This window comes from Onychomys torridus, chromosome 3 (assembly GCF_903995425.1).
Source record: "Onychomys torridus chromosome 3, mOncTor1.1, whole genome shotgun sequence".
Classification (NCBI taxonomy): domain Eukaryota; kingdom Metazoa; phylum Chordata; class Mammalia; order Rodentia; family Cricetidae; genus Onychomys; species Onychomys torridus.
The window spans coordinates 133,914,753-133,934,080 of record NC_050445.1 but is presented as its reverse complement, the minus strand read 5'-3'; the positions used below and the strand labels follow the sequence as shown (position 1 = coordinate 133,934,080).

Sequence of the window (19,328 nt, the reverse complement as noted above, 5' to 3'; positions counted from 1 at the left end):
GACATCCTGTAGTGTCGGGGAAGGAGGGCATGATTGCAAATTTGCCATTGTCAGCTTGGGACAGTGCTGCTGTGGAATAGTTATCCTTCAATAAGCAGGCATGAATGAGCACTAATGTTCCATATTTGATCCTTATTATATTATGTTGTTCCATTTTACTGATAAGAATGCTCAGGGTCTAAGAGGTTAAGTTAATTTAGGGGATATCCTGCAGTTGTAAAGTAGAGAGTTGAGACTTGTACTGAGTTGAGTCCATGTAAATGCCCAATTCCCATGCACATCTTCTACTAATGTCTCCTGCATTTCCTGAATTGTTCCTCTATCCGAGTCAGGGCTTTTAGATATGGGCTATAGGAGCCTTGGATGAAGGAGAGGGAGCAGCTGTCACTCACACACTAAGCCACAGTCTGGAGAGGGGATGGCCTCAGACTCAGAAACTCCAGCTGCCTGTAGCTGACCTTCAGGCTAATCTGAAAGGCCTTAGCTGCTTTGGCTTCCTGTCCAAATTAAATCACAGACTGAAAGAGCAATGATCCTGGATGGGCAATCACCTTTGTGTGCGCACACGTGCGTGCGTGCGTGCGTGCGTGTGTGCGTGTGTGTGTGTGTGTGTGTGTGTGTGTGACTATACGTGTCTGGGTAGGTGACTGTGTAGCTGTGGTTGGTCTTTTCCAGTAGGTTGTGACTCCCTGAGCAGAAACTGTTTTATATAACTGCATCACCCACAGTTCCTGCTGTGAGGGGACCCTGAGAGTCACACACACATTTCTGGGCCCCTCATCCTGTACTATATACTGTGAGGCTACAAACTGGGAGGGGACCGGGCTCTGCTGAGTAGGGGTGGAAGGCTGCAGATGTACTAGGCAGATACGCAGAAAATATGGCAAAGGTTGTGGGCCACAAAGGCCAGACTGGCAATGCTCTATGCCTCCACATCCTTCATTGATGATGTGTCTATGTGTGCACAACTGCTTATGAAGACACGTACTCAAGATCATGTCTGTGGTCATGGCCCTTGCCTCATTGGCCCGTTTCTTGAGTATAAAGGAACTGCACACTCTTTCCCACAGGGATCCCTTTACCCAGCTGGGTGGTCATTGTGGGTTGTTTCATAATTCCTTGACATCACAGGGAAGTTGGGCTAAGCACTTACCATCCTTTTTTTTTTTCTTTTTTAAGATTTATTTATTTATTATGTATATAGTATTCTGCCTGCATGTGTCCCTGCAGGCCAGAAGAGGGCACTAGATCTCATTATGGATGGTTGTGAGCCACCATGTGGTTGCTGGGAATTGAACTCAGGACCACTAGAAGGGCAGTCTGTGCTCTAAACCACTGAGCCATCTCTCCAGCCTGCACTTACCATCTTGAATGTGAGCCCCATCTATAGTTTCATGGAGCACCCTACATTTTTGTCACGATGCTTAGGGGAGTCTGCAGCAGGGACCACAGGAACCAAAGCTATGTTGAGTCCTCTATGCTTCATGCATGGGGACTTCATGGGGGTTCCTTCAGCCACCTACCTTTATTCCATTTCTACCTGCTCCTGCCACCCAGGAGGGCAGGTAAATCAGTTTCAGTGCCATTTAAAGCTGGGTGGGTAGGGGTACAGATGTTGTTCTCCACTCTCTGAATCCTGCCTTAGAGATTGGGGAACACCATAGGAAGTGTCTGCCTGACATAGCAGAGACTTTGCAGTCAAGTTTATGTCATCATTCAAGGAGGGACTTCAGGGGTGGGCGTGGGTGTGGAGGGGCCTCCGGATCCATCTGGGAAGCTGAGTCCTTTTGACAGCATGTTCCAAACAATAAATTCCTCTGCCACCCACATAAGAATTCTAGAATCTGTGAGTATTAGAAAAGTGTGCAGGACCTTAGAGATCATTTGGTGAACTTGTATTTGCTGCTGAGTAACTGCACGCAGGAGGGAGGTGACCTTGTTCAAGTCTTATGTACTTGTTCAAGGGACTTATTAAGAGAGAGAAAAGGTGAGATCCAGGTATCCAGCTATGCTAAAAAATGAACTCAAGAGAGAATGCTCTCCAGGAAGCAGAGATGGCTGGAATCATGTACACCTCAAAGGAAATATGGGTATGAGTTGCAGGCATTGGATAAGTCCATGTCTTGAGCCTTCCCAGGCTCTTTCCTTGAATCTTCCTTCCTTTCTGTAGCCCTGGGCCCCAGAAGCCTTTATAGTCACCCAGCAATGCCAGCAGTGCCACAGTGACCTTGGAAGATGCTGCACCAGGCGAAGTCCTCGTGGTGTCTTAAAATGCTTGAGCAGCATGCTGAGGTACTGGGGCTAACAACTGGCAGTTCAGAACAGGCCCTTGGGGCTTTCATGGTCATCGTCTGTGCCTCTGACCACTAGTCATGCTCCTTTGCCTTTGGGATGGTAGTTGCTGTTACCATTTGCTGGACAATCCCCCTAAGCTCAAGTGTTTCCACATGCTATACTCTAGTCTCCACCCTTTGTCATCTTCATAGAGCAAAACCAGATACACCTTGCCTTACAGGTTATAACCCCCCTGATTATCACGGGGACACAAAGGAGAGGAACATAAACGAGGGGGCACAGTCACAGGTTAGAGAGCCTTGCAGATGTTACAGGCCTTGTTTCTGCTTTGTAATTTCTGACTGTTTAGAGATGAAGAGTAGTGGGGCCTTTGGACCTCATTTGAAGGGTGTTTGGCCACACCCCTCCTCTGCTGTTGCCTTTTGACTTGGCCTTTTCTTTTTAAGCAATTGAGGCAGTGGAAAAGCCAGGCATCCATTGCCCCAAGTCTTGGCCACACCCAAAGATGAAGGCACATCAGATGCTTCCTCTGTCCTAAAAGAAAAAAGGATGTTGAAGTAGAGGGACCCCCAATATGCCTGGGTTCAGAAAGTGTCAGAAACCTTTGAGTAGAAGTCAGAGGGCAGCTGGGAGCACAGGGAGGATGGGAGAGATGCGTGTAGAGAGAACATTCAGGAATTTCCTGAGTACATGGGATCGCCAGTGTGGGCTTAGGTGCCAAAGAATTTGGAGGGTTGGTGGCAGATAAGTCAGCCCTTGCCTGTGTCTCACTGGACAGGGCCACAGGTATCTCTCTGCCTCAGTGTGCTCTTAGTAATGGTAATGATGCTTACAGTCTCCAGACTTGCAGTTGTCAGGATGTAGAACTGAAAAAGCATTCCTTCATCCATCACCAATGAAGGGATTCTGGATAGCTTGAGTGTGGCAAGCATGGCTCTGACAGGTCTTGTCCTTCTCTCCCATACCTCTCTCTGCTAAAACTATCAGATTACATTCCTGAAGCTAGCCACCAAGTTCTGTTCCCTTATTTGGCCACTTCCTCCTATTGAGGCTGATCACCAAGGTCCAGCTGTCAAAGTATTGAAGTCCAGCAATCAAAAGCCCGCTTTGGCCCACCTAATTAACATGCCCAGTTAAAATTAAACACTTCATCCTAACTCAGAATTTCCCCTTGCTCCTTTATAAACCACTGTTTTCCCACGTGCCACGTCTGTCTTTCCTCTATCCAGAGGCAGTCCTTTGTTCCCCTTCAGGACAGAAATCCCTGTCCCCTTTCCCTTGTTCCTTTCCTCTTCTCCCTGTCCTCTATCTCCTGTGTTTGTCTCTTATTCCTGGCCTTCTGTCCCTCTGGGGCAAATAAATCTCCTTTGTGCTGAGAACTTGGTCTTGGGGGTCCTGGGCTGATACTTTTCCTTTCAGCCTCTTTTTGTTCTCTGTGTGGGCTAGCTCCGGGAGAGGTGCCAGAGGGGCATAGTGCCCGTGCTGTGGTCTACCCCGCAGGTGGTGTTGGGCAAGACTGAAGCTGGGAAGGTACCCAGCCGAGACTCTGACGTCTGGTGTTTAATGGCGCTTGAGATGTATCTAGACAGGAGTCTGGTTTGACTCACTTGTGAAGGCATGTTTGTGCATCTGCATGTATGATTTATTAGATATTTGAAAGTAATTTATAGCCAAGATTCTTTGCATCCTTCCCTGGCCCCGTGTCACTTCTGAAAGCTCCCAGGAAGTGCTTGTGGAGGGCAGATCCTGGGCTCACTTCAGTATTGGTGCAAATTCCCTTGTTATTGCTGCCAGAAGGATGGTATCTTAGAGTTCAAGCTTCTACCTTATTATTGAGTTAAAAGAGTTTTTTGGGCTTACTTACAGAACATTGGCGAGGGCTATGACAGGAGCTCAGATGACCTCGAAACAGTAAATTGGCCAGTGTGTACCTCGCATAGATGACGGCTTTCCCGCAGCTGCACAGATGGATGCCCCATGCTTGTCTTCCCTAGCCTATTCACTCTAGCCCCTCTCTAAAATCCCATGATCAATCAGGGCAGAATCTCATTCAACTGGTTAGAATGAATGGCTGGATACACAGTGAATGCCCAGTGACCAGTCCTACGCCCCCTTCCCTGATGGAATGTGTGTAATGCTTAGGAATGGAATCCTGTTACACCTGGTGTATTGCACGTATCATAATGTTTCCCTTCATCTTGAAGCATGTGTCAGAATATCCTATCCAGGGCTGATCAATCTTCCAGTGTAGAGCACACTTTGATGACCCAGTGACCCATTGGGGGACTTGTGTTGTCTCTGTCTTTTGTCTCTTGTGAACAGTGCTGCTGTGGACCCTGGTCTACAAATGCCTGTTGGAGTGTTTACTTCCTAATAATTTTGAATGTATGCCCACTAGTAAAATTGCTGGGTCATATAATAATTGAATGTTTAATTTTTGGAGGAGCTTCCATCCTGCTTTTCAGTGGCTTGCACCATTCCATACTGCCAGAAAGAATGTGTGGTAGTTCTGCTTTTCTGTATTTTTATTAATACCTGATACTTTCTATTGATCATAGACATACTAGTTGTGGTACAGTGCCTCTCTGGCTTTATGGACTTGCATGTAAACGGTGATGAGCCCAGGATGGCTCATCCTTCCCCGTTGACTCTTTACATCCTCTGCTGGGACCTGTCCACTGCTGGGGATGGCTCCCAGCTGTCTTCCTTGCTACCCTTCCCAGATGAATGCCCATGGGGTGCATTTGACTCTTATGCATAGGCTTTCAGGAGGTTGTGAGTTCCTATGCCTAGGCTAACAGAAGGCAGTGAGTAGAGCAGCTGGGTACAGCTTTTCCATTGGAAAGAGCCCAACTATTGTTTGAGGGAGGGGATGCTGGGGCACTTAGCTCAAGTAATGGGCAGGAGAGGCTTTGGTAGGGTCAGGCTAGTTGTCAAGAAGGTGAGAGCCATATGATGCCTAGCCCAGAGAGCTCTGGAGCTTAAGTGCTGAGACGGAGGACTTCTTACAGTGTTTAGAATTTCATTCTGAAGACAAGGAAAAGGAGAGCTAAGGAGAGGACTTCAGGAGTGAGCACAGAGTGGAAGGAAAGGAACTGGGAGTAGGGTTCAGAGCCCTGAGCTTTTATCTTAGTCTTCCCATCAAACATGTTCCCATCTAGACAGTTCTGTATTGGTATGGAGCTTACTTTTTACTTGTGGGTTTATTGCTGTTGCCTTCCACCTTGTTGTCTGCCTGTTGGCAGAGGTTTTAGAGGTTAACAAGACAAATGAGTGTAACCATTGTAAATGAAAGGAGTGTTATACTTTGCACGTAGCACCACTATTAAATGTACAGGGGATATGAAGCAACAGGGTTGATGTTTCCTTCTTCCACCTTAGTGAGGATGAGAGACATGCAGGAATAAGACAAGCAGGCCCGTGTGACTCTGTTTCTGAACATATATTGCTTTCCAGTGTGTGAATGTGAGGGGTAGCACCTCTCCTCTGCCACGCAACCCCAACAGTGGAACAGTGGAAAGGGAACATCATACTGTGGGGCCTCTGGATCTCTCTGTACTTGTAGTTCTCCCCACAAACTGACACTTTATCTGTGTGTGCGCAATGCAACCATTTTAAAGAGCTGGTGCTTGAACCAAAAGATGTGTGTAGGTAAAATATTTAAAAAATAATACAACACTTCATGTTTCTCTTCATTGGAAGAAGGTAGTCTTCCTTTGTGTCCTGAGGCTCTCTGTGTGGGTATCTGGAACAGTTCTTATTAATAGCTACTGTTCTTTGGGTAGAATTTTCAGATGCATAATCTCATTTAGTAGTCTTGGTTGTCCTGCAAGGAATGCATTGTTAATTCTATTTTTCAGAACAGTTGACTGAGACCCAGAGAAATGTCTATTTTACTTGGTACTTTATAGAATCAGGGGCCTGGATGCATGTTATGTGACAAAACTTTCCCTGGAGAGATGTAACACACATGTCTACTCACTCCAGATAGGGAACTGGAACCCACAACAGGCCAAAGTAAGTATACCACAAATGTCCCATTTGGTGAACCAATGCATTTTTTTGAGTTACTCACAGGAGTATGGGTGAAGGGTTTCTCACAGGAGCAGAAAATGACTCAGACAGCTGCATCACCAAAGGTTACCCCAGCATAGGTGACAACTGACAAAGCTTGGAACCTAGAGCACAGTACACAGCCTGGAGGCAGCGAGTAGCCTTTCCTGATGCCTTGGGTCTAAAGCTTTTCAGGCAGCTTGTCTGCTTTCTGTTTCTTCCAGGCAACCAGTCTGGTCTCAGAGTCTTTACAGTTTTTCTCTTTATAGAGTCTTCTTTGCAGCTCAGCCTAACTTCCTTAGAGGGGGATGCTAAGCTTTTATTGCTTACTCTGGCAAGGAGAGGCCTGGTGAATCTGGTCAGTTTCAGGGACTTCCTGAAGCTATTTTGAGTTGTTTACCTTTCTGCTTAAGGAACTTTCTGCAGGATGGAATGTTTTAATCTTCAGGGAAATGTTACACAGTAGTGTGAGACCACGAAGCTGTGCAGCTCATGGAAAGACACACACCCTCTCTGATGTCTGGTTCTGCTTGGACTTCTTCCAAATCTTGTGGTTGGATAGACAGTCCATTTGAGACCTGGTTCAACTAGGTATCCTGACAGACATAGGAACATGTTCTCCTCTAATGTGCCATCCTGATATTTTTCATGGAAATGCATCAGTGAGAGCAAAATTGTCTCTGAACCACATAAAAAGAGAAAGGAAAAGATCTGGCTTCTTTTCAGTAACCTTTCAACCTTGGTCACCTTCAGCCCACAAAGTTCTGTTCTGGAGAGCCACTGCTGGAAAACCCAGGCTGTGTGTCTAGAGCCTTGGCTGCAGGTGGCACAAAAACACCAGGAGTTCATGTAGAGGGTGCATGGAACTCCTTGCTCCTCTCTGTGACAGCAGCAGGTGTTTGCTAGGTGGAACTGTGCCCCTTCCAGAGGGGGCTTTCGACAGTGGGACAGGACTCTGGCACTGGTTTGGCTGTGGTAATTCTGGTGGAATCTGTGGTGGAATCTGTAGTCTATAAGACAAAATCAGACCTGAGCTCCCTTACCAAAGAATCATTTAATGTACAGGATTTGGAAAATGTATTAAAACGTGAAAGTTATACGGGTTGAACTTTCAGCCATTCTGCCAGGCTGCTATGACACTGTCCCTGAACACCAGCTACCCAAACAACTTCCTGTTGACTTTGAGTAGACTCAATGAACTCACTGAATTTCGGTGTGTTGTCACCAGGTGACGGTGAAATGGAAGGCCCCCTTTCCTCCGTGCCACGGAAGACATGGAGGAGTATTTTACTGTTATTGTGGTTTGCTCTGAGTGATTGAAGCCTGAGATTTAGCTGCGTCTGTGAGTTTCCCCCTTCATGCCTGCTGATACCAAGGATGAAGTGGCATTGTGATTAGTGTCTAGCGGGGAAAGGTTAACCTTGATGAGGCTTTCCTCAAATGGGACTCCTTATTGGGGTTCCTTCTCCTCTGTCATCTTCTTGACTTGCTGTGCAGCAAAGGGAATAGAGAAGAGATTTCTGTGCTGGGTCTGAGGAGGTGAGGTTGCTGTTGGCATGGCCACCTTCTGGTTGGTGTGGCTTTGGGAATGCTCAGCTTCTCTACTGGCCTTCTCTCCTGCCTCTGGTGGGTCAGCAGAGGAAGGTGCTCTAGTTACGGCAGCGCTGATCTGCTGAGTTGGGGAGATCCTGCAGATGCCCTTGTTCCTTGCTGTCCCTTCATTATGGAGCAGATGTGATGGCTGTGGGCATGGGACTGTCCTCTGTATCTCATCTCTTCTGGGAAAATGAGGAAGAGTTGGGATGCTGCTGTATTGTATTGAGGCAGTTTGGGTGCACAGCTCCAGGGCTGAGACACTCAAGGCAAGTTTTCATTTCATCTTCTCCTCCCAGCTTGAGGGGCAATGTCAGGTTTCTATCTGCCCATTGAAGAAAATTGTTCCACACTGATTCTCTGAGTATCAGATAGGTAAAGATAGCCATGGCTTTGTTGTCTATTGGAGCTGAGAATCCTGATGCTTGGGTAGGATTTTTGTTTTTTGTTTTTTTATTTATTTATTTATTTATTTTTTGCAGGCAGTGGTTATGTTAAGATGGGAAAAGCTACCCACCCATCACATCTGGACCCCTTATTGGTTGCTCCCTTCTCCCTGTTAGAACCAAGTGCTTTCTTACCTCTCTCCTACTTCACACCTCAGTCTTCAGTGTGCCCTTCTCTGAGCGCCCAGGAGTACTGTCCAATGTGGTCGTCTCCAGACTTGTGTTAGGTGGAAATTAACTGAAATGAAATAGAACTTAAAATGTACTTCCTCAGTTGTACTAGAGATGTTTCATGTGCTCCACAGACACATTTGACTGGTAGCCACCATATTGGATATTTCAAAATGACATTCCATTTTCACTACTTTAAATGTTATAATTGGACCTGGGAATGGTGGCTCATGCCTGTAATCCCAGCATTTGAGTGGCTGGGGCTGGAGAATTGCCTTTAGTTTGAGACCAGATTGGGCTATAGAGTGAGTTCCAGGCTCAGCCATAGAGTGAGACTCTGTTGCAGAAAACAGAAAACCAAACCCCAAACCCAAACAACAGCAACAAAGCTGTACTGCATAGCATGTTGCTGTAAGATGACATGTCTTGAGCTGCTGTGGCCATTTTAGGAAGAAAAGTACTTAATACAGGATTTGAAGGATTCGGAGTGAGCCGGAAGGGCTGGGGGTGGGGAGGCAGCCTTAGAATGGACTTGTAGGAGTGATACCAAGCAGCACTGTGGAGCAGGTCAAGGGAACTGCATTTGGTTAGGGAGCTGGGCAGTCGCAACCCCTGTACCCCACGAGGTTAGGAGGCTGTTGGCAGGACCCCGGAGCTCTGTACCAGTAAGCAGACCCCTCCTCACCAGCTTTGCTTTCCCTTTGGGTCTGGGTTATTCATTCTCGAAGCCATATTAGGAATTCTGGCTTCAAGGAGACCAAGCCTTGTTGCAGCTCTTGGCCTCTGTAGTCCAGGGAGGCAGTAGAAGAAGGGTTGGAAGAGCAGCCAAGATAGCCTCTGCCTGTCACTCTATGCCACAGGGTGACCCTGAAGGCACACTGGATTCATCCGTGGATAAGCCCTTCTGAGCTGGTGATGGACAGACTCTTGGCTGAGTCAAGATCAGGAGACTGGGTCCTCTTGCTTTCTAGTCACCAGGTTTACAAGTTCAAGCCAGCGCAGCTCCCTTTTAAGGATAGCTACTGTGCTTTTAGGGGAATATGGGGCCCTTGTCACCATGGGGGACTGACGTATGTAAAATTTGGATAGATGGCCACAAAGGTCTTGGGTGACTTCTGATACAAAAAGAAGGCCTTTGCTATGTCCTCAGAGACTCTTGAGGAACCAAGACTCCAGTATGGCATCAGTTTGCAGCCTTTTCCTTCCTGGGTGAACTGCCTTCTGATCTAGAAGTCACTAAGGTATTCCTGAGGAGTCACCAGCTCTATTTTTGTGGCAGAAGGCACATGACCACCAAAGGAAGGCTATGCTGTTGAAGCTCCTATCTTTTCCATGTCGGTGGCTCATTGGGGATCCCTTTTTGATGCCCAGGGATCTGGGCATCTTTACTCAAGGGTGGCATGGGGGAAGGAGGGGCGGGAATGCTGAAAGCTACTGCTTGGGTTCTGCTTCCTTGAGCTTTTATGGCAGAAGTGTTTCAAGCCGGGTCTGGAGTATGGAAAGGAACTACTAAACCAAGATTAGAGGGAAGAGCATTCTACGTACATGCAAATGCACTGTGGCAGACAAGAACTGGGCATGTTTCAGGGATGAAAGGAGGTCAGTATGTAATAAGTGCAGGGAAATTGGGCTGGGCCAGCATGCACAGTCTTCAAGAAACATGACAGAGAGTTTGGGTTGGAAAATGATTGAAGCAGGAGCCTGACAGGACCTGATTTGGTATTTGTGTTTCCCGAGAGATCATTGTGACTAGTTATGAGTGAGGCTTGGGTTAGAGATGGGGAAGCCTGGAATGAGAGAAATTTCAGGGACTCCTGCAGCATATCTGGGCAGGAAAAGATGATGGCTTGGACTAGAGTGGTGACATAGGATGGTGCCTGGACTAGATGGTGACATAGGATGGTGCCTGGACTAGAGTGGTGGCATAGGATGATGTCTGGACTAGAGTGGTGACATAGGATGATGTCTGGACTAGATGGTGACATAGGATGGTGTCTGGACTAGATGGTGACATAGGATGGTGCCTGGACTAGATGGTGGCATAGGATAGTGTCTGGACTAGAGTGGTGGCATAGGATGATGTCTGGACTAGAGTGGTGACATAGGATGGTGTCTGGACTAGATGGTGACATAGGATGGTGCCTGGACTAGATGGTGGCATAGGATGGTGTCTGGACTAGAGTGGTGACATAGGATGGTGCCTGGACTAGATGGTGACATAGGATGGTGCCTGGACTAGATGGTGACATAGGATGGCGGCCTGGACTAGAGAGGTGGCATAGGATGATGTCTGGACTAGAGAGGTGGCATAGGATGATGTCTGGACTAGATGGTGACATAGGATGGTGCCTGGACTAGATGGTGACATAGGATGGTGTCTGGACTAGATGGTGACATAGGATGGTGTCTGGACTAGATGGTGACATAGGATGGTGCCTGGACTAGATGGTGGCATAGGATGGTGTCTGGACTAGATGGTGGCATAGGATGATGTCTGGACTAGATGGTGGCATAGGATGGTGTCTGGACTAGAGAGGTGGCATAGGATGATGTCTGGACTAGATGGTGACATAGGATGGTGTCTGGACTAGATGGTGACATAGGATGATGTCTGGACTAGATGGTGGCATAGGATGATGTCTGGACTAGATGGTGGCATAGGATGGTGTCTGGACTAGATGGTGACATAGGATGATGTCTGGACTAGATGGTGGCATAGGATGATGTCTGGACTAGATGGTGACATAGGATGGTGTCTGGACTAGATGGTGACATAGGATGGTGTCTGGACTAGATGGTGACATAGGATGGTGTCTGGACTAGATGGTGGCATAGGATGATGTCTGGACTAGATGGTGACATAGGATGGTGTCTGGACTAGATGGTGACATAGGATGGTGTCTGGACTAGATGGTGACATAGGATGATGTCTGGACTAGATGGTGGCATAGGATGGTGTCTGGACTAGATGGTGGCATAGGATGGTGTCTGGACTAGATGGTGACATAGGATGGTGTCTGGACTAGATGGTGACATAGGATGGTGTCTGGACTAGATGGTGACATAGGATGGTGTCTGGACTAGATGGTGACATAGGATGGTGTCTGGACTAGATGGTGGCATAGGATGATGTCTGGACTAGATGGTGACATAGGATGGCGGCCTGGACTAGATGGTGACATAGGATGATGTCTGGACTAGATGGTGGCATAGGATGGTGTCTGGACTAGATGGTGACATAGGATGGTGTCTGGACTAGATGGTGACATAGGATGGTGTCTGGACTAGATGGTGGCATAGGATGGTGTCTGGACTAGATGGTGACATAGGAAGTAGAGACCATTAGTCACTTCTCTTTTGTCAGAGCTCCTCCCCATCCATGGAGCACGTGGAAAGACTCAGTGCTCAAGGTGGAGATGGACAGACAACATCAAGTAACCTGTCATGTTTGCCTGTGGTCTATCTCTTTGTCAGTTAGCTTTCTTCACTGTGGAACTACCAGAGGCCACAGCCTGGAGGGAGGAAGGGCTTACTTTGACTCACAGGTTTAGAAGATCCAGTCCACGGTCCTTTGGCTCATTGCTCTCAGGTCTGTGGGAGGTACTGCATCATGGTCAGGGAGTAGGGGCTTGCACAGACCTTTCACTTCGGTGGCTGGGGAGGAAAATGACAGGAAGGGTGGGCGATTATATTCCCTCAAGGACATATCCCCAGTGAGTCAAGTGCCTTTCATCAGATCCTACCTCTTGATGGTTTTCCACCTTCGTGTAATGAAGATGAAGCCTGTGAGCCTTTAGGGGATACTTACAATACACACCATGACAACATTCTTGCTTATAGGGTCATCATTATTGTTATAGTCACTAACAATAGATGTTGAGCATCTTCTGGGGTAGGGAATGAATTTTTTTTTTTAAAGCTCACTGTTTCAGCACTGGACATATTTCCAACTGGGAGGAAATGAGGAAGCATGTGTCCATTCCCTGACTGGGACATCTCTCTAGGCCCTTGCAGGGCAGGGTGGTATGAGGCTAAGAGGTCTGTGCCGGGGTCTTGCTGTGTCCTTGTCCTTCTGAGAAGGGGCAGCACCTGCATGTAGTAGGCATGGATGCTGCTGTTCTCAAGGGAGCCCAGTCACTGGACAGTAATGATTTTTCTTATATCTGGAAGAGGTTGATGCTGTAGAGCTCTTACCTGTTTCCATGTGGTCTAGTCTGCTGAGCTGCTGTTCTGGGATTTTCTTGGGTACCAGAGTATGAGTGGGTATAGCCCAGTAAGGCTGGAGCCAGATCAGACTTAGCCGGTGGCATTGGTTCATCTGGCAGCCAGGAAGCAAAGCTTTGAATCAGCCTTATAATTTGAAAATTGGTCTTTGCATTGGGTGGTGATTTTGTGCTAACAAAACCATCAGAGAAACAATGTGGGCTGCCCTACCTTCATGGTGTTACTCTGAATTCAGAATCCTTGCTACATATATGGAAGTTCCCCACTCCTGAGACTCCTGGGGTTGTACTTCTCATTGTCAGTGTCCTTGAGACACTCCTAGGACCTCAGGTCTGGATGGGAAAGTGCCTTGGAGAGGCCAAGGTCACAGTGACCTTAAAGTAGAGCACTCATGGAGACTGACCTTTAGAATACACTTCTTCCTTTCCTGCATGTGGCCATTTATGATGGGAGTGCCTTTCATCACTCAAAGGCTATAGCAGTATTCTAGGATAGCTGTATTCTTGTCCTATTGTTTACATCCCACCCCTCTGAACTCTCAGGCCTCTGCTTTCTCTAGATGCATGTTCCGGAGGTATCCTGGCGTTCTGGAAATAGGTCTCAATATAAATAAGGAACCCTGTGGAGTTTGAGGGTGGCCAGGAGTCCATCCAAGAGGCTTGGGCATTGGTGGGCTCCCTGGCTTTTCCAGGGAGATCCTGCCTCTTGCTCAAGGTACCCAGGACCCCTTGCTGGTTTTTACACTAGTGCTTTCCACCTTCTTCTTAAGAATCATCCCTTGCCAGGCGGTGGTGGCGCACACCTTTAATCCCAGCACTCGCGAGGCAGAGCCAGGCGGATCTCTGTGAGTTCGAGGCCAGCCTGGTCTCCAAAGCGAGTTCCAGGAAAGGCGCAAAGCTACACAGAGAAACCCTGTCTCGAAAAACAAAACAAAACAAAAAATCATCCCAAAGCCCTAGCATTGCTGGTTTGGGAAGTGAGGCAACTGATACGAGAGCAATGAAGGTGATGGACTTAGGGGCCGTTGTGATGCGTGAACGTGAGTAGGGGATGGGGTGTGCAAGGCTGGCAGGAGGGGAACATGGCTGCTTTCATAGATGTACGGGAAGATAAATCCAGGAGCTACAATTGCACCCACTAAATTTTGTCAATGCCAAATAGAGTCTACAAAGTCAAAATTGCATGCCACACACAGAAAAAAGCCGGAGAGAATGAAGTGACAGCCCAGTTTGGCAAACCAGGATGGGGCACAGGGCCACTTTGGAACTGGTCACACCAGTGTAAGAAAAAGAAGCAGGGATATTTTCCACTCTCAGTCACCAGGGAGGTGCCCTGAGAAGCCACCACAGGTGTTAGTGTTGGAGATGCTGTGCATTAAATACGGATATTCACCACTTTCTCTTCAGCCCAGAAAGTACAGGAGGAGGTGTGTTTGTGTCCCTGTGCTTGCGTGTACACACGTGTGCGTGTGTATGGAGTGTTGAAAGATCTGAGGAGGGAGGAGCATAGTGAGGCAGTTCACCACGAGTTCTGAGTGCGGCAGAATCTTCCACTGCCTCACATTGTGACCTTTAATGAGTCACGCGCTCCTTTGTTTTCTTGTGAGTTGAATGAAGACAGCTATATTGCTGCTTAGGAGAGAAGCTCTGCTTCAGCTGCCTCGACTAATCCAAACCCATGCTCTCAGCTTTCTGCTCTGGGGTCTTACTAAGAAAGCCCAAGTTCCCAGCCTTCTTGAGGCCTTCCTTGCTTTCTTCTCGCTATCTATATATTGAGAGCAGGGCAGGAAATGACAAGCTGTGACAGAGGGGTCTTCTCAGTCTAGGAAACGTCTATTCTTCACAAGCCTGATATTCTGGTAAATATACTGTGCCCCTGGGGTGCAGCAGTTGCCTGGAGCCACTGGGCAGAGGAAGGGAAGAGAGTGAAGGGATTGTGTGGTGAGATGAATATGCCAGGAAAGTGGGTACAATGGAGATACTTTACCAGGATCTGTGGAATAAAGCTAAAGTCGAATGTCACAGATAGAGAGCAGCTGTGCAGGTGGCTGATGACAGCTGGTACCAAAGAAGACCTGATGTGCTTGCCTTGATATCCAGTGGGTAGATAAGTAGATAGCATCTGTTCCTTTCTCACTCCTTATCCTCTGTCCACAGTAGGCAACGGTAATCTATTATGATAAGCTTTCCTCTTGTGCCCAGAAAAGTCTCAGAATCCTTCCATCAGCATTGTGGAATCTGATGTCAATCATTTGGCTTACAGTTGAAATTTATTGCCTGTGGCTGTTGTTATGGGGAAGACTTGGGAACCCAGCAAGTGTGTTGCACACTGTGCAAGCGTGTTGGTTGGTCTCTTTTGATTGCATGAGACAGAGATAACTGACTCATCTTAACTGAGCAACAGCTAAGTTACTAAAGTAACTTAATCATCGCAGTGGTAGGAGAAAGTGGCTTGGGAAGGTCTCCCTGGGACCATGTTGGTGTGGTCTTGGAGGGGAGCATTCAGTATCCAGATCCCTTCACTGGATATGAGCTTACTTCAGCCTAAGCCCTCACCGCATGTTTATTTCTGCCGTTGGACTTGAGTGGGAGCTGAGGGTCTCACCCTCTCCAGGGCCTGCGTTTGCATCCTCAGCTCCTGTGCTGGAATACCTGCTCATCCTTTACTTCTCCTTCTTCCTTGCTCCTGTATCTTACGCTCATGTTCTCCCGTTCCTTCCTTCAGTAACTATTTCATCTAAGACCATTCATGAAGAAGCACTGTAGGACCCACGTGTTGCATTAATTGTGCCTTTCCCTGTACTCTGTCTCACTATCTCAGTACTGTGGAAGCGTTCTCACCTCTCATCCGCCTAAGTCAAGTCAGTGAGGCCAGAGAGGAGAGTGACATGCCCAAGGTCATCCAGTTGAACTAGGTCAGCAAGGCCCAGAATAGATTTCCTGGCTGTATTTCTCAGCATACATATTAGTGTTCTTGTATGTCACCTCCCAAGTTCCTGCAACAGCTTGAAAAAAAAGAAGATTTTTTTTTTCAAAAGTTGTGTCTGGAATCCAAAGTGTGTCCCCAAGTGTGCCTATTTTCACCAGAGTAACTGTTGTCTTTTCTCTCTTTGCAGGTTCCAACTATGGGAGCCCACGCCCAGCTCATGCCAACATGAATGCCAATGCTGCGGCAGGGCTCGCCCCCGAGCACATCCCTACTCCAGGGGCAGCGCTGTCCTGGCAGGCAGCCATTGATGCCGCCCGGCAGGCCAAGCTCATGGGCAGTGCTGGCAACGCAACCATCTCTACCGTTAGCTCCACCCAGCGGAAGCGGCAGCAGTATGGGAAACCCAAGAAGCAGGGTGGTACGACTGCCACACGGCCACCTCGGGCTCTGCTCTGCCTGACTCTGAAGAACCCCATCCGGAGGGCATGCATAAGCATCGTTGAATGGAAATATCCTTTATGCTGGGGGCTGGCCAAGGTGTTCCTTGGACCTGCACCTAGGGGCTGCCTGGCCCTCTGGGGATACCAGCGTAGACTTGGGCTGGTGATGTTAAGTCTCTCTTGTATTTACTGCCTCAGTGATAAAGTTAGAACTCTAGACCTTCCCACTAGACTCCGTGAGTCACTATCTGAGAGGACAAGGTACAAAAATTTACTAGTATTACAAACATCCCTAAACAAACAAACAAAAAAATCAAAATCTCAATTCTTCTACAATCTAAAGCTTTTACAGTATCAACACAAATGGGAAGTTGTCCATTTGATCCGTGTGACAGGTGGCAGTCAAAAGCAGGCACTGAAAATTTGTGTTGTCTGTATGTATAAGGTGTATATAGAACATAAATGAATTTCAAGTTCAGACTTGGGTCCCATCCCCAAGATTTCTCATTATGAATCTGAGGGGATTCCAAAAATCCAAGTATGGAACACTTTCAGTCCCAAGTATTTGAGAGAAGGGACACTCGACTGAAGACGAATTTTTAAAAAATCTACCTTTGTATCTATATCATATCTATACCCTCTATTTGCTTTTCTTTTCAGAGTAGATGCAATAATCTACCCTCTTTTCTATCATTTCTATACTCGACCTGTCACAAGTAACCTCAGGGCGAACTTGTGTATAGTCAACATGGAATATGAACTTGTATCCATGCTATGTAGCTATCCATTGTAGTTGTATGCTGCTCCATAACTTTCTTCCCTATAGCGTGGTGTTGTGGGAGCTCACAACCTGACCTCTTTCTAGTGTGAATGGGCCAGGAGATGCATGAGAACACAGTGGTCGGTGCTCTAGCTCTTGGCTTAGGGCTTGGCAGCAGGGGTTCTCAGCCTGGGCTATGCATTGGCAGCACCTGGGAAGGTTTATCAAATTCTAGATGCCACAGGTCCCACTAATCCCCAGGACATTCTCCAGGCAAGGCTCTGGTATAGCCAAAGTTGAAAGCATCGTCTATAGTGACATGTATCTACTTCAGACACCCAGACAGGAGTAGAGGGATGTTTAGAAAGCATGTCTTTAAAAGGCTGGGCTGTCACCATGGACACAAGTCTTAATGTCTGAGCATTAAGTTACACTGGAAAAGACCTCAAAGCTCAGCCCTGACTATCACCAGGGGTAGAATAAGCCACATGAAACTCTCCAGGTCACATGACTAGGAACAGACAGTATTAGAACTCCGAGACGTAGTGCTGGGTATTTTTTTAAACTCAAATTAAAATTTGAGTTTAAAAAGTTGAATTCAAAAATTTTTTTAACTCAAATTCTTTCCAGCTGGATGGAGTGTTCAGTTTCATTTGTGAGTTTCTAGGGAAAGATTTAAAGACCTTTGCCTGGAAGGTAAAAGAAGATGACCTGGGGTGAAAATAAAGTTCTGTGGAGCAAACAGAACTCTTCCTTGGAATATTTGAATTCCCTTTCCAAAAGTAACTACAACAGGATGCAGTTCTAAGCAAGGGCTGCTCCCAAATTTGTCCAGGCTGCTAAGCCACATGTAGTCCAAAATGGTAAGAAGCTGGACTTGGTCAGTCCCATCAGGCTGCCTTCAGAGCCATGGAGCAAGGGAACTAGGACCCTGTAGATAACCACTATGAAAGGAAGAGCAGGGAGAGCCTGAGATTCAAAAAACTTCCCCTAATTCATAGAGCAGGTGGTGACACAGCTGGTTTTAAATCCAGATTCTCCACATTCAAAATGCATACTCTTCCCAAACTCCCTGCACTGCAGTACTAAATAGTGTGGCCAAGGTCTAGGCAAGTCTAGATAGTAACTAAATGATACTAGATAGTTACTAGGTGGGACCAGATAGTGATTTATCAGGTCGGATTAGATAGTTGCTTGGTGGAACTAGATAGTAACTAGGTGGGAATACATAGGTACTAGGTAGAAATGGTCACTAGATGGACGTAGTTACTGGGTGAGAATAAATAGCGATTGACTTGATACTCAGGAAAGTGCATTCCATTGTTGGTCTACAGGGGACCTGAGTCTGCAGCCCTTACTGGATGATTAGTGTAGCTGACCCTCCTGTGAGAAGGTGCTTTCCCACCTGGGGAGAGGGGGAGAATGTGGTATTAGCTATGTGAAAGTTCCAAACTGCCTAGAACACATGTGGAGAGAGCCTTATGTACTCAACAGCTCTTGAGAAGGTGGGGCCTGGTGCTGTCACCTGATGGGCAGTTTAAACAATGGTTCTTGGAGGGTGATATGAGTGCATCAGGCTTTCTGGGTTTTCCTCTGCATCTCAGCTGCAGCTCTCCATCTGCCTGTTTGTCTTCTTGACATATAGTGTCCCCCAGCATCAGCCTGGAGCTTTAGTGTGTGGGGATGGGTAGGTTGCTTGTATGTATGTGTGCGTGTAGTAGGGATGTAGGGGCAGCCCTTGAGAAACTTCAGGCTTGGCCCCCTGACCTGCAGAGGCAGTGAGGACATCTGACAAGTGGATATTCATGGGGCCTGGCTCAGCCGCCTTCCGGTGCCCTTTCCTGATAGGGCACCAGACAATGAGAATGGAACCATGCAACCTAGGCTGTCAGCCTAGGCTGTCATTGTCCCGGGTAGGCCAGAGCATGGTTAGGAAGAGGGGATGAAGAAGGAGGGTTAGAACTAGCTTTCTGAAATGCCCCCAGGGCCACCTCAGGCAGATCAGCACAAAGTGGTCTCACAACTGACTCAGCAACCTACTTTCTGGGTCCGGGTCCTGTTCTAGCTGCTAACTTGATGACGTCAGGCACACCACAACCTCCATTAGCAGTAGAGATTGCGGGCTCTTTCCAGGTGTTTGGTGCCTGGGGGTGGGGCAGTCATCACAGAGCTTGACATGAAGGCTTTGGTGTCCTTGCTGTCACCTCCCTGACACTAGCTCCTGACTCCATTGCTGTTGAATCCTGGCCATCTCAGGGTAGCAGGTCATAAAGGGTGAACCTATTGCTATGACTGGACTCTGAGCCTGGCCTTGTTCCTTGCCTTCTGGGGACCTTGGGCAGGGGAGATGATGGTCAGGCCCTCCTCACAGGTCATCTTGTGATACCAAGACACGTGGACAAAGGCACATCTTCTGAG

At 47.5% G+C, this 19,328-nt stretch overlaps 1 protein-coding gene across 8 annotated transcripts in view; it reads left to right on the top strand.

Annotated features, from left to right (window-relative positions):
- The window catches only part of Cacna1c (calcium voltage-gated channel subunit alpha1 C), a 541,159-nt gene that overhangs the window by 35,968 nt on the left and 485,863 nt on the right, over nucleotides 1–19,328 (top strand). For all 8 annotated transcript variants that reach the window (XM_036181728.1, XM_036181732.1, XM_036181730.1 and 5 more), the window contains exon 2: nucleotides 15,898–16,219. In XM_036181728.1, the coding sequence (XP_036037621.1) occupies nucleotides 15,898–16,219 (322 nt within the window). The remainder of the gene's footprint in view (nucleotides 1–15,897; nucleotides 16,220–19,328) is intronic.